Source organism: Ziziphus jujuba, chromosome 10 (assembly GCF_031755915.1).
Source record: "Ziziphus jujuba cultivar Dongzao chromosome 10, ASM3175591v1".
Lineage (NCBI taxonomy): Eukaryota > Viridiplantae > Streptophyta > Magnoliopsida > Rosales > Rhamnaceae > Ziziphus > Ziziphus jujuba.
In genome coordinates, this window is record NC_083388.1 from 26497192 (window position 1) to 26512567 (window position 15376).

The window sequence follows — 15376 nt, forward strand, 5'->3', positions numbered from 1 at the left end:
AAATTTGTGGGAACGTGAAATTTTATGGATTTTTTTTTTTTTTTTTTTTTTTAAGTTTGTTTGGATGATTTTTAATGTGGAAAAATAGGGTGGGTAAATTTAATCCGAAAAAAAAAAACTTGGCTTCAACTTCTTCTTGTGTGATCCTTGATGGATTTACTTTTAGATGAGCTACAACATACATGTGCATGCAGGCACATGCCCACACGGATCCGCTATGCTCCGCTCTTAGTTCCCTCCATAACAAATTAACAACTCATTAGCTACTCGTAAGGGAGTACACCTAGCCTTTGGCTGGGCTACCTTACGTAAGTGTACCAACTTCAATCAATATTACTTCGTAACACCGTCATAGTTACTTTGTCCTAAATACTGGAAAACCTAGTTCTCTCAAAATCTGTGTAGGCTTAAAAGTTTTGGTCCCTTTCTAATATATAGTTAGATATGGATAAAGATTCTCTTTTGATAGGAATGTAAACCAACATTTTTTTCTTAATAATTAGTTTTATTAAAACAAATAATCTAAATGGTTGAAACCCATTATTATCAGTTTATAAAAAAATATATATTAAAAGGAAAGGGGGAAAAGGTGGATTTGAAATTGAATTCCAAATTCAAAAATTCAATTTTATATGTTTGGGAAAAAAAAAAATACTTACAAAATCTCAATGATAACTTGGTCCAGTGGTAAAACCATTGGCCAAGTTTGGGTCCAAACCTTGTTTTTGGTGAAATCCCCATTTCTAATTGTAATTTAGAAAATAAATATTAGGTAGGGTCCATAAAAAAAAGGAGATTAAGTTTTGATATTGAAATATGCCAATATAAACCTATTTGTTAAATTACGACCCAATCTATTACCCATTAAGTTAACAAATTAAACATAATTAAAATATTAAGACATTTCCTTTCTAACTAAAATTGCTTTCCTTTTGTGTCTTTTATTCTCTGAACTGGTTCTCTTTTATGTCTTTGGCTTCAATTAGATTTTTTCTATTGCAAAATATATCGCCGGAACTACAAATGTTGATTGAATTTCAATTATATCAAATTAAATAAGACCAATTGGAATCAAAGTACAATATTTTAATCTCAAAAATCAATTTTTAAAGTGTAAATATTTTTTTGGAAAGTATGCTCGCTTTTTTCTTTTTTTTTTAATGTTAACTGGGACAATTTATAAGAAAACCAGGAAAAAATAAGAAGCCACAAGCCGCTTTTATAGTATATAGATATTTAATATCTATTATATATATATATATATACACGCTAGGGTTTTATTTTTTATTATTATTATTATTTTTTATGTTAATGGGACAATTTAGTGCCTGGGCACTCAGTCAGTTTACAAAATATAAAAGGCTTTAAGTATTTCTGATTTCGATTACACTCCCATATTCTAGACCGTGCACTCCCTCTCAATCTCTCTCGGTTTACATTGCTTGTTCAGTTTACATCGAAATTTTTGAAGTACATATTGGGGGGAGGAAAGGTGGATGACTGGAATTATAGACAAAGGGGATACTGGTATTCTCATATACATAAATAAAAATACTCAACTATTAAAACTAATCCATTTCATCTTATTATTTTATTTTTATTTATTTATTTTTTCCGATTTAATGACATTTTCAAAACATATTACTATCTCTAAAAATGAAATTGAGATCCGTGTTTACTGTCTTTAAAAAGTAATTACAATAATCATATAACATTAGCTTCGATTCCTTTGAATAACTCTTATTATATAAACCTAGCACACCATCATTCCTCATCAAACCGAAATTTTCCTCTGGCTCTCTTCCCTCCCACTAAATCTCTCTCTCTCTCTCTCTCTCTCACACACACCCATATATAAATTCTCACGATCTCTCTCTCTCTCATCTTTTATATTCTCAGTCTTTCTCTCATCGTCGATCACTCTCTCTCTCTCTCTCTCTCTCTCTTTCTTATCTTTGTCAGAGATCATCGTTGTCTATGATCATCTTCTTGATTCGGTTGAAGGCTCTCAATTCCTCTCTATTTCTCTTTAGTCCTCTACGATCTCATTGTTTTTGGTGCCTAAGTCACCAAGAATCAAATCTATTTTATCAGAAACCTTTCTCTGCTTGAAATTTGTGGAAAGACTGAGAGAGTGGTGGTTGTTGTGCTAGGCGCGTGCTTACTCCATTGAAGAGCTCAAGCTTTGCCTTGAATTTTTACAGAGTACATTTTTTTTTTTATTATTATTAATATTGAACAACTATTTTTTTTTTTTTTGCCTGTGAAAAAATTTAGTGCAATTTTTCAGTAGTCTTTTTTTTTTTTTTCCTTTCTATTTTCCTCCTGATTTTTTTCCTCTCCTATTTTCTAACTCCAAAAAAAGCTTAATTAATTTTTTTATTTTATTTTGTTCTTCTGTTCTAAGAGCAGATTTTTTAGATTTAATTGATATTTTTCTTTTGTTTGGGGATAGTTGAAGAGAAATTTGTGAAACGCTAAGTCTCAATTTGGTTTTTATTTCATTAGTATTTTTGAAAAAAAAAAAAATCTAATAGTGGAATATTTTGAAAAGAACTCAAGGGTTAGCCATAGTTGAACAAGAACTTAGAAGTATTTACTAACATTTTTTATTCTATTATTCTTCCTTACGTTATGCTTTCTTTTTTTTTTTTAAATAAAAAAAAAGTTAATAAATTATTTCTGAGAGATGTATCATGTCGATTAGGCATTAATTACGGATATAATAACATATTGGATCGCATATCAAGCTGAATAATTAAGCCTTTTTTTATTATTTAAATGTCTCAAATTATTAATACCTCAATGCTAATTTAAAGTTATTCTAATTTATCTGTACAGCGGAAGGAGACCACAAAATGCATGGCGTTTCAGGTTCTGAACATGTAAGCTTGTTTCTATTTGCCACGAACTGTACAGTTTTTAAAGAAATTGTGTTTAAAGAAATAGCATTCTATGGATAATTATCTCCCCACCAAATGGCAGGTAACTCGCAATAGCATTTTCATGTATATTATATATGCATACATATATTTGGAAACAGGCTAGGGTTTTTGATGTTAACTTCGATTGATTTATAATAGCCTGGGCACTCTATAATAGCCTAGCTTTACATTCGCATGCACTCTCTCAGTAGTGGCTTTACGTTCTCTGCCATGTTTTTTTTCACTCTTCTGGCAATCCAGAAATTAAACTATTCGAGAAAATAAAAAAATTAAACTATTCGAGAGCACAGCTTTGATTAGCTGACTTTAAGTGAGCTAAAGCAAAAAAGCACAGCTTCGATGACAGAGTAGCTTGGCTTGTGAGAAAAAGGTTGCTTTGTTTCTAAGCTGGTTTTAGCTTGCTTTTGTTTGTTGATACAAATAGAAAAAGCCTTGTAAAGGTAATCAGTCTTCATGAATGAGAATTAAGCCTTGTAAACGTTAGCAGTATCAATCTTCATGAGTGAGAATTGAGCCTTGTAAACATAATCAGTCTTTCATGAATGAGAATTGAGCAATCTTTCCGGTAGATGTTTTTTTTTTTTTTCGTTCTCCTTTTTCTCCTTTCATTTAGGGTTTCAGCTTAAATTTTTCCTTCAGAAATTTTTACTTAAACAGATTGATTCAAAAATTAAAAGAATGACAGAATAATGAGAGAATGAGACAGTATGAAACAAAGAAAAGCAAACCTATATGGTAGCTAGCTAGGTAGGGTTAGGAGCTAATACATCATATATATCAAACAGCAAATATTTTTTTTTGATCAATATGAAAGAGCAAATATTAAGCTACACACATATACCAGCAGTAGCAGGCAAATTCTAACATATAGTCATACAGCTTTAGGGGCAGGACATGGCTTCTTTGACGAGCAGCCTACAGGGCTATTAAGCTCCCAATGAATTACACGACAGAGAAAGAGAGAGTCATGCATAGATGAGGGAGGGGTTTTACAAAGCTTTAGTAGTGTAACACGCAAAATTAATTAATCTTTTTTTATATTATTATTATTATTTATATGTTTAAATTGTTTACTACCTCAGTGTTGATTTATTTTCACTTATTTGTGTACAGAGCGTATCAGGTTTTGAAGAGATATTTGTGTTTAAAGAAATTGAAAAGCTCGTGCAAGAATTGGTTATGATGTCGATTAGCAAGTGCAAGATGGAGGATCTTCCGATAGAGTTGGTGATTTCAATCCTGTTACGTCTACCAGCGGAAGATCTTCGACGATGCAAAGGCGTCTGCAAGTCATTATACTCCATTATCACCAGTCGGCCTTTCATTGAGGTACGCCGGAAGATAAGGAATTCTTATATCCTTGTCAAATACGAGGATCTTATCAGTAGCAAGCATGTCATCTCTTTAGTTTGTGATGAAACCTTAGAAGTCGTTTATACCCAAACAATATTATCCGATACTCCATTAATGGATTCAATGAGTTCGAAAGATTGTGTCGTCAAGGTGGTGGGCTGCTGTAATGGTGTGGTATGTCTTAGGCGTATAGATATGTATGTCTTGTGGAACCCTGCAACAAGAGATGCAAAAATTATTCCAAATGGATTATACAAAAGCAATCCGGATAAGAAAATGTTTCAACATCGAGAGATGGGATTCGGTTTTGATCCCAAAAACAATGATTACAAACTTGTCTCAATCCAAAGATTGTTTGAAGACAATCGACGCCCTGTCCGTCCGTGCCAACAAGAGGTTGAAGTTTACAGCTTAAAAGCAGGTTGTTGGAAATTGCTACCAGGCATCATCCCAACTTGTGATATTATGTCGGCATATTCAATTGAAGGATGCAACGGTGGCGAAATGATTTCGTGGTTGGTATGGAATGAAGAGTATGGAGAACATGTCATGTCATTCGACATCAGCAATGAGGTATTCATAACAACACCTTTGCCTCCTTGTATAATTGAAAGCAGCAGTGATGGTAACTGTCGGAATAGCCTTATGTTTCATAATGCATCCCTTGCTCTTGATCATTATGTTAAAGATAGAAAGAATCAAACAGAGACCCATAACATATGGGTGTTGGGTGAATATGGTGTCAAGGAATCATGGACTAATCTATTTACTGTTGGACCCTTCAAATTATTAGGACCGAGTATAAGTGGATTTTGGAACAACAATAAGGTTCTTCTCGAGGTACACGGAGGTGGATGTCGTCATGATCTGATTTTGGTAGACCCTTCCATCCGAAAAATTAAAGATTTAGATATTCATGGAACATCACCGCAAGTGTTTAACTACCAAGAAAATCTAGTTCAAATTAATGCAACTCCTCCTATCAACTTATTTTAATTTAGCTATTTCTGTTTTTGTTTGTTGGTCTAATTGTTTTTAATTTATCTATTTACATATGTTTTTTTGTTGGTCTGATTGTCACGGATATGATAGAGTTGATATTAATTAAGTTTTCATGGAGGTATCTACTATCTCGGACTCAAATCATTGTTTCAGACTATATATCAATAAAGCTTTTATTGTTCTTTATATCTTTTACATGTATTATTCAATTCTTTTGGTTGGCAAAAGTGTGCGAAGCGTGCAAAGTCGCCTGAATGACAAAATTCTTATTTATCGGAAGTTTTCCAAATTTGAGCAGCCACCAAGATTAAGCCATCTAAGACTAGTTAACTTACAACTGTCGGTGGGAAGATCCTAAGTCTTCTGCGGTAACGCAGAAGAAAGGACTGAAGATTTTTGAAACACCCAATTCTCAAGGGTACCACTTCAATCATTGTCTTAAATTTTAACCATCTTATAGTCACTGGAAAGTTGCAAATTAAGGAGGGATGAACTGAACTACAAATTCAAACTCAAACTCAAGCTAGATGTTAATCCTATTTAGAGACTGGATAGGGTTTTGAGTGAGAGTAATCCTTTAACGCCAATACAAGGGGAAAGTATGAGAACATGTATGTCATATTTTCCAAAATCACATTTTCAAATTGAACAAAAAAGAAATTCATAATAGATTACTAACGACTAATAATGCATAATAACAGATGACATATGAAATTGCCATTTTTTTTTTTTTTTTGGTATTGTCCTTTTCTTCTTGCTTAGCATAAAAAGTTGAATAATTTGCTTGAAGCCTAAATAATATTAAATGTGAAATTGACAAGTTTTCTTTTTCTCTGTCAACGCGTGATTTTTTTTTATTTTTATTTTTCAATGGTTTGGCATAAGAAGTAGAATAATTTGTATTTAATGCAAGCTAAACACAATTCCATTAACGTCCAAAACAAAATAAGAAATTAACTAAGCATAAATGGATACTAGAATGATGAAAGGAGTCACCTTACATTAATCTGGAAGAGATGCATCAAATTCTCTTAGGATTTGGTTGATCATCTTCTTCTTCCTCGTCAGAGCTTATAAAAATCACACCTTCACCGGCTTCAAACGCATTCCGGCTTCTCTTAGTTATATTATGTTTGACATCTGGTTCCCTATCATCTTGACTAAGGATACCAAGTCTCTCTGCATCTTGGGCATATAATAAGTTGATCCCACACTTTGTGATGGTTGAAAATTGATGCACTGGGTTGAAAATAAATGTGGCATTACAAGTAGAGGAAAAAAAGTTTGCTTGTTTCTTAATAAAATCCTCAAAGATGCTATGGTCATACCACCGGAACATGTGATCAGATTCTGCAACTCCCCAAGTCTTGCTAGCCATCATCCTATTCCAGTTCATAAACCAGTTGAACTTATGGCCTATACCATTGTTCCTCTTCAATGAGCATTTACATGATATCCACAAAGGTAAATTACGATCGCAATTCCTGAATGCAACAACAGTACAGAGAGCGATACCCAACAAGTTGGAGTGCCAATTTAGAGGAAGCTGGATATTCAGTGAAGATCCCTTTGATGGCCGCGTAAACCAATCTGGAGTTTCATCTCCCTCTGTTTGGTACGTAAACCAATCTGGAATTTCATTTCCTGGACACCAAATTCTTAACGAGGGTGATGCAAAGAATGGAAATTCCTGTCTCATGGATGGAAATGGATTAGAAAGCATTTAAACAATCATTGATCATGGACGAAAAACTTACATTCTATGTAAACAATATATATATATATATATATATAGAGAGAGAGAGAGAGAGAGATAGAAAGAAAGAAAGAAACAAACTTACATTCTTAGCTTTTAATGTAGAAGCTGCCATACGCAAAATTCTGATATGTACATCAGCCATTATTCCCCTGCTTGCTTCATGATCCAACATCATACAATTGAAAAATTTTAAATCCAGGCTATGTTGGCATGCATTCGAATTTGCTAAAGAAGTTGATAAAGTTGGGAATTTTTCAAGTTTTGAGCAGCCAAACAAGGAAAAGTGTTCTGTATTGTTTAATTTATTGATGCTGTCTGGTAGAGCTTTAAGCTTGCAGCAGTTGTCAAGGTTCTCTTCTGTAAGCCCCTTTAGATTTCCAATGGAAGAGGGTGGCTCTTTACTTCTTGTTTCATCCAAATGGAGGAAGCGTAAACTTTCCAAAGGCTCTGAGATTTCCGGAATGTATCTCAATTTTGAGCATACAGAGAGAGAAAGAAATGTGAGAGCTTTTAGATTATAAATGCGAGTAGGGAGACTCTCAAGCCTTTTGCAACCTTTGAGATAAAACTTAACTAGACCAGACAGTTCGTCTACTGATGATGGAACTGCCTTTATCGGGGTTCCACTTATATCTAACCGACTTAGAAACCTTGGAAGACTTGGAAACATGTCAATGGATGCGCAGGCAGAGAGACTCAGAGATTTGAGTGAATCCATATTACTAGTGCTGCTCGGAAGATTCATAAGGACTTTACCGTTGTGAAGATTCAAAGACTCGAGTTTGTCTAGAGATCCAATCGATGAGGGAACTTCTTTTATTTCTGTACATCCTTCCAAAACTAACTCTTTTCAAATTCCTGGATAGCTCTGGAAGTTTCTCAAGTTTTGAGTAGCATCTCATGTTCAAAGAACTGAGCTTGCAATGATATTGCAGAGTTGGAGGAAGTTGAAGCAAACTTATACAGTATTCAAGATTTATAGTCTCAAGGTTCGGAGCGTGAGCAGCGTCTGGGATTTTAGTCAAGTGCTTAGAGTGACTAAGATCCATCTCTATTAACTTCCCAAGATCCTGCAATTAATATTTAAGAAAAGTTATCAAGGCAAATAATAATGGCTGTGATTGCTTGGCATAGCTCTTTTGAAATTGACACAATGTGGTATTTAATATCATAATTAAATTAGAGCATACCTGAATGCCATTCCAAAGTTCCTCAAGTTGGCTGTAAGGCATTTGAAGGATAACAATGTTCTCTGGACTAAAATATGATGGCAAAGATTTAAGAGGGTATCCATCCCAATATAGATATGTAAGTGCATCAGGAAGGCAATGAAGACCTTGAGGAAATTTCAGTTTGCATTTCTCTTCCTCATCAAAATTATAAATTTTAAGCAACCTTAGATTATGCATCTGTGAGAAGATTTCAGGGCTCAGAATTATCTCTTTCATCTCAGATGTATTTAGGAATATGCCTTCAACTTTTGCAGATCCCTAGTAAATAAATGAGACATATAGTAGCATACAAAAACTTCAGTTAAACACTGGAAAACAGTATATCTGGTACCAATTTTTTGTTGCTCATAAAGAATAGAAAGAAAAGTCCAACTTCTTTAAAAGGAAAGTCAAGCATCTAGTTCACTTACCCTGTTTCCTTTGAACACATAATGGATATTCTCAGTTTTCCATAATCTACTACGGTCTCCAGGTTGTTTAGTAGTCTTCTCGGACAATTTCTCTACCCATTTCTTGCAGCAGATCATGCATTCGCAGCTTATTGTTGATGATGGTTATGAGAGTCTTATCAATCAAACTTTGTATTCCTATGATTGCAAAGAGGTCACAACCATCAAGTATTCTTTCTAAAAAATTTGCATCATATCCTTTGAAGAAACATGCAATATCAAGCAATATAGCTTGTAGAACGATCAAAGGTTCTATGGGATAAATAGAAAAAAACTAAGTTTTAAAGAGTTATACATACTTGGTGACCAGTGAATCCCACCCAGATAGATTGGCTGCTTCTGTCAAAGCAGCCCTCCATTGATGCACTTTGTTCATCCTGTTCTGGAAACGTTCTTCAAGTTTAGTAAATGCAACTGCATAACTGCCCTTCTATTTCCGTACATGGGATGGATCTAGGCGATAAAAAACAGGTATCATAATCTGTCCTTTTTCCCTGCATTCAAGAATTTGAACAAGCTCATCCAAGTACCAAGTGGAAGAAGAATAGTTTTAAGAGAAAATGATTACTGAAAGCATTGCTTCCTTGATTACTTTCACAAGTGCTGGTGAAATTTCATCACCTCTTTCAAGTCTATCATCTATGAATGTATGCACCTTCTTCCTACATAAAGCTTCATAAAGATGGCTGGTAAAGTTATCACGGGTGTCCAGTCCCCTGAAACTAACAAAAACAGCATACTTCTCTTGGGGACGGATATAAGAATAAGAAGAAGAAGAAGAGGAAGCCATATTCAAACACTGCTAATCCAGCCAGAACTATGACAAAAAATGCCAAACTAGTTTAATTTAAAAAGAAAAAAAAATGAAAAAGCACCAACCAGAGGTTAAATTACTAACTGCTTGGACTTTCTTAGATACTTCCTAGCCTCGTTTATTCAGAGAAAGAAATTTAGTTGAAATTACAGTGCAACTTTAATTAGAATATAATATGATGTTGATGACTTTTTAAGTTGGGAAACTTGCTAAAAAGAAAAAAAGTAAAAAGAGAATGAAATTTATAGGACTTGAGAGCTGTTGAAATCCAAATCCCAACGAACTAATTAATCTGATATTGCTAAACAACAAATTACTAGTCTAGGTTTCAGTGACTGTGAATGCCTGTCGGCCATGTGCCAATAAATTAAACAAAGACGCTAATCGCATCATCTCTTTTGGCAGGCCGGTGGATGCATCTTTTTCTTTCTTTTTCATACACAATACGTGCCATTGCATGGTTGAAAGTGATAGGATCAATTTTCTTTTTCAATTTGTTTATGAAACTCCATGAGTGTCCCATATACCCCGGGTTTAAAAATCAAAATCCATCCCTTCTTTGATTAAAGAAACTAGAAAGGCCCATTAATTGGTTAACATTCTTAATTAATACTATTAGTGCTTAGGAGTTAGGGCTACATAGGATAATCCAGACCCTACATACTTGTCAGATATATGGTCAAAAGTGTCATCAGCTAATACCAACGACTAGGTTACACTGGTACAAATGTACGTTGGACATTGTAATATATTGTACGTGTTTTCCAAGTATTATTTTTTTTTTCCTGCAATTTCAGAAGAGATAGATTAAACCCATTTTGAAATAAAATAAAATAAAAAAATAGATTATACTCTTTATTTCTTTTTAAATACAAGAAATGGAGTGTACAACTTTGTTGCAATGCACATGACAAAAGCGCAAACAGGCCTAGCCTTCAAATATATATTCATTGATATGATGACGAGCAGCTATTTTACCTCAAAACAAAAACCATAATCATCCGGTGCCCCTGCTTAATTAGAACAGCAAATATTTGCCTTTGGCTTCCATTAACAATTCTTTGTTTCGAGTGCTACATAAAACCAGAAGGCTAATAAATATAATGAGAGAATAGTAATGCTATATTAAAGAGATTAAAAGAAGAAAAAGAAGAGGAAGGCATATTAATCTCCTTCAAATCTATATGTTAAGACATGCAAACTATGATTATAAACTTGCAATTCAAGTTAAAAGTGCTTGGCCTTGCTTGGGTAACTTCATTGTTCCTACAAGGAAGAAGCAGAGTACCTTTTAGAATGCTTACCACATACGAAATAATTAAAATTGCGAGTATAAATTCTATTGCATAATTACCAAAAATAAAAATGTAAAGGGAACACAGTTCTGTGGACTTGAAAGTTCTTGAAATCTAAATGCCAGTAAACCAAAAATAATCTCTTTCAAAACAATTAGTGGAATATGTTCGACTCCCCCTGTTAAACATGATATTGTCAATGTAGGCCATAAGGCAATAAAGATGCTTTTTGATGCTTTATTTTTAAGCCCGTGAAATTTTATTCTTTTTTTTTTTTTTTAACAAATATATGAAAGTTTCTGATCATACTCCATTTTCTATATAAGTATATGTGCCTCTTACTGAGATTAAAGTTTTGGGATCTTATCCTTTTTCATTTATTCATCAATGATAGTTTTCCACAGCATTATTATCACCTTCTTTTATTAGTGCTGTTGGACTCCATAGGATATCTAGACCATACATACTGTCTAAAAATATGCTTCAAGGACCAATGTAGATCTTTCATATGAAGGAGTATTTTATAGAGTCTACCCTGACTTATCCTATTCCTATAGTTTTAATCTTTCTAGTTCGTTGTTAACTGTTTTAAGTTCATCAAGATTAGTTGGACTGGAATTTGAAGGAAAATATTTCGAAGGGTATCGTTAGTCATTACTAATGGAGATATCTAAGTCATTACTAAGTGTATCAGGGAGGGACTTGAGAAGATGTACTATGCACTACTTGATATAACCTTTGAGAAATCTCAGATTATACAAATTGAGAAGACTACTAAGACTCGTCAAATACACACGGAATAAGCCTTCGACTAGTACACTTCTCTGAAATCTAAATGATCAAGAACAAAATGCATATGAGATGTAGAAAAACCAGTGAAGGAATGGTGTTCTCTTTAGAAATTGAATTAGTCTTTTATTAATAGCACACCTCAATCTATTTACAATTCTATTGCAAATATTAGAACCATCCAAAGAATAAATTACCTGCTGTTTATTGAAGGAAATTGACTTTTCCTTCATTCTTTTTCAGCTTTGCATGAAAATCAAAAATAGCAGCATAAGATCAACATCATAATTATTATTTCTTCCCTAATTATTTTAGGATGTGTTTTCTCTTTTTCTTCCTTTTCCTCGTCCAAGTAATAGTCATCAAATTCTCTTAGGATTTGGTTTGCTATTTCTTTGTCCTCATCGGAGCTTATAAAACGCATAGTCCTACTTACACTGCCACTTCCTCTGCCACTGGCTTCAACTCATCCGGAGTCTCTTAGCTATAATGACATCAAAACTCTCCGCATCCTAGGCATATATAGCATATACAGATAAACTATGTTATTTTGTTGAAGTGCCGCGATTTTTGACATTATGAATGCTAAGGGGGCAGAGGCTATGGCCTCTTTGTAATTTCCTGTGGGATTCTTTTGGCCTTAATGCAATTTTTTTTTTTTGGGTAAGAGGCTTTAATACATTGGTATTTACCCAAAACATATATGTATGTCTCCGTGTGTGTTTGTGCGCGCGCGCATATATACGGGCATTGTAGAACTCTGTATAACTATGTATACACACTATTTCTCATTGTAGAACTCTGTATAAATATATATAGACACACTATTTCTCTCTCTCTCTCTCTCTCTCTCTTTCTTCTAAAACTTGATCATGGCAGTGAGCCCTTTACACGTTTTCAATTCTAATTCTCTGCATAACATCATATTGTCAGATTGAACACTATTTTGTATTTACATGATATTCTAAAGTCATAGTTCGTACGCAAGCCATGAGGAAAACCGAGGTCAATACTCAAAGCAAAATAGATGAAAATACAACTTTAGCGATAAATGCAACTTAAGTCTTTATTTTGGAAACCTCGCAAGCAAAAAGTATCTTCAACTTCCACTATTAAGAAATCCTAACTTGATCAGAATTACATCAATATACATGTATAAGGGAGTGTTCATGAACCAAGATATTTCATAAAAAAAAATCTTTGACAAATAATCTTAGTCTGAGCAAATATATCCAATTAGAGCATCTCAAATTTATCACAAACTAAATTATATATATGTGAGCGAGGTTAGGACTAACTTGACTGACACTTTAGGATGAGGCTCATCGGATTATTTACAAGTGGTATTCTAGACATGACTAGGCTTGAACCACCAATTGACCATGACTCACTAAAGAAAGTAAAGGTGTCTTACAGGACACAGTTCAAATGAACATGATGGATTGTAGAGTCTCATTTCGATCATGGATTGCTTTAACAATGATAAGAGTAAAAAATAAATAGTTAAAATAGAAGGACCGTAATAATATGCATACTAGATGGCATAAGCAATTGACAAACTTTCCTTTCCTTTGCTTTACTCTGGTGTTTTTATTCTCCCTTAGCACAACAAAATAGAACATTTTTCATTTAATGCAAGCCAAACACAATTTAAGTTGGTTTTAGAGTCCAAAAGAAACATAAGAATCTAATTAAAGCTTAAATCGACACTAGAATGATGAATACGAATCACCTACGTTGGTATACAGAACACAAGATGATTTTTTCTATTTTCAAATTCTCTTAGGATCTGGTACATCATCTTCTTTTTCATAAAAGTTGACAATAAACACATTTCCACTGGCCTCAAATGTGAAGTCCAGCCGCACCACACTGCACCGACAGTGTGAAACCAGCAGTTCACCATTTTTGACAATAGCCATTGCTGCATTTAACACCGAACTCCAACTTGCTCAACAATTGTGGGCAATGGCAGAGTTCGGTGCTGAATGTCAGAACCGATTGAAAATGGTGAACATGCAGCCAAATTTGTGAGCCTATAAATAGGCTCCATCCCGTGGTTTTCATTCAAGCGATGCAACCTCAATATCACCCAAGTGAGGAGTGTTGAGAGTAGTGTTTAAGTTCCAGAGAGAGCTTGAGAGAAGAGTGAGCAATTCCAGAGAAAATTTGATAGTGTGGAGAGAGGTTCCACGTGAGAATTCTCCAAGAGAGATGTTTTTATTTTTGTAATTTTATTTCCAAATGAGTAATAGAATTAATTTTTATTTTTCTTCTCACATTTCTTCTCTAAAGTGGTCAGAAAACCACAACATCAAACTCATTCTGGTTGTGTCTTTTAGCTTTAACTGCTTCTACCGTTGGTTTCCTAACATGATAAATGATAGCAAATCACTCTGCATATATTGGGCATATAATAAGCCGATCCCACTCTTTTTTACAATTGAACTTTTTCCTGACCTATTAGATGCGTTGAATTTAAATGAGGCATTCCAAACAGAGAACCAATAATCAGCTTTTTTCTCATTAAAATCCTGAGAGATACAGGAATATGTGATCAGAATTAGCAATTCCTCTTGTGTCATTATCTTTATCCCATCCATTTACACTCAAACAAAAATGGAGGTATTGACCATCATTTATCTCCAATAAGAGATGGTATGAAATCCACAGACTCCAATAAACAAGGCAATCCTAGAATGCAACAACAGCGCATAGAGCAAGACCCAAGAAGTTGGTGGCCAATTAAGAGGAAGCTTGATATTCATTGAAGACCACTAAGTTTGGAACGTAAACCAATCAAGAATTTCATTTCCTGGACAAGAAACTCTAATTGAAGGCTGTGAAATCCTTGCATCATGGATGAAAATAAATTAGAAAGCATATATATGGATGTGTTTGTATGGTGTATGTGTGTATGTATATATATACATAGAGAGAGAGAGAGAGAGAAACATACACTTTCAACTTTTAATAAAAAAGTTGCTATACGCAAGACTTTCTTTCTGTACATCAGCCATTATCCGCCTACATGCTTCCTGTTCCAATTCCAGGCAATTTAAAATAAAACTTTTTAAATAAAAGCAACCTTACCTTCTTCAAAAGGAGCTGGAATCATGGCAAGCAAGAACTCTACAGTGCCTCTTGGATGCAAACAATCGACTTTTTCATTACAATGAAAATGTTACTTTCATTAAACTTGTATGACATATATACATGTATACACTTGTACGTGTGATTGATTCATCATAAAGCTGGACTTCCAGCAAAGGAGTAAGGTTCTGAACTCCAAACTTGAATTCAATAAGTTAAAGATATATAATAGATATAATCACAAAGTGAACAAAAGATGTTAATCCTATTAGGAAACAACATAGGATTTGAGTGAGTCTGCTAAGTGCTAACAGCTATGTGAGCAGCAAGTGTGAGACAATAAGCCCTAAGAAGTTAACAATAATTCTTCTCCTCTGTGTCTGGTCCTCTTTCTGGCTAAGCATAAAAAGTAGAAAAATTTGCATTTAATGCATACTAAATACGATTTGGAAAGCTATTAATGAGCAACAAAGGAAATTAAAAAAAAAAAGAAAAACAAAAAAAAAGAAAAACTAAGCTCAAATGGATACCAGAATGGAAGAGAATATGACTTACCTTTTAGCATTCAGGTCATCTTCTTCTTCTTTTCTGTTGTAGAAAACCATTCTATTTGAACGCATTCCGACGTCTCTTAGTACCTTCCAC

General features: G+C 33.9%; 2 protein-coding genes and 1 pseudogene across 2 annotated transcripts; 1 reads left to right on the forward strand and 2 right to left on the reverse strand.

Moving 5' to 3' along the window:
* The first annotated feature begins 1923 nt into the window (after positions 1-1923).
* On the forward strand, positions 1924-5486 carry LOC132799252 (F-box/kelch-repeat protein At3g06240-like). The gene is made up of 3 exons (XM_060811699.1): positions 1924-2205; positions 2842-2985; positions 4059-5486. The coding sequence occupies exons 2-3, from the start codon at positions 2956-2958 to the stop codon at positions 5292-5294; spliced, it is 1266 nt and encodes a 421-aa protein (XP_060667682.1). The 5' UTR covers positions 1924-2205; positions 2842-2955; the 3' UTR covers positions 5295-5486.
* A 695-nt stretch (positions 5487-6181) lies between these two features.
* Positions 6182-8957, reverse strand: LOC107412402 (disease resistance-like protein DSC1). The gene is made up of 5 exons (XM_060812182.1): positions 8702-8957; positions 8250-8549; positions 8018-8129; positions 7142-7905; positions 6182-6990 (listed from the first exon to the last, which is right to left on the reverse strand). Exons 1-5 carry the CDS (start codon positions 8816-8818, stop codon positions 6322-6324), a joined length of 1962 nt encoding a protein of 653 aa, XP_060668165.1. The 5' UTR covers positions 8819-8957; the 3' UTR covers positions 6182-6321.
* A 72-nt stretch (positions 8958-9029) lies between these two features.
* Positions 9030-9813, reverse strand: LOC132799723 (disease resistance protein RPV1-like; annotated as a pseudogene).
* Positions 9814-15376: the final 5563 nt, after the last annotated feature.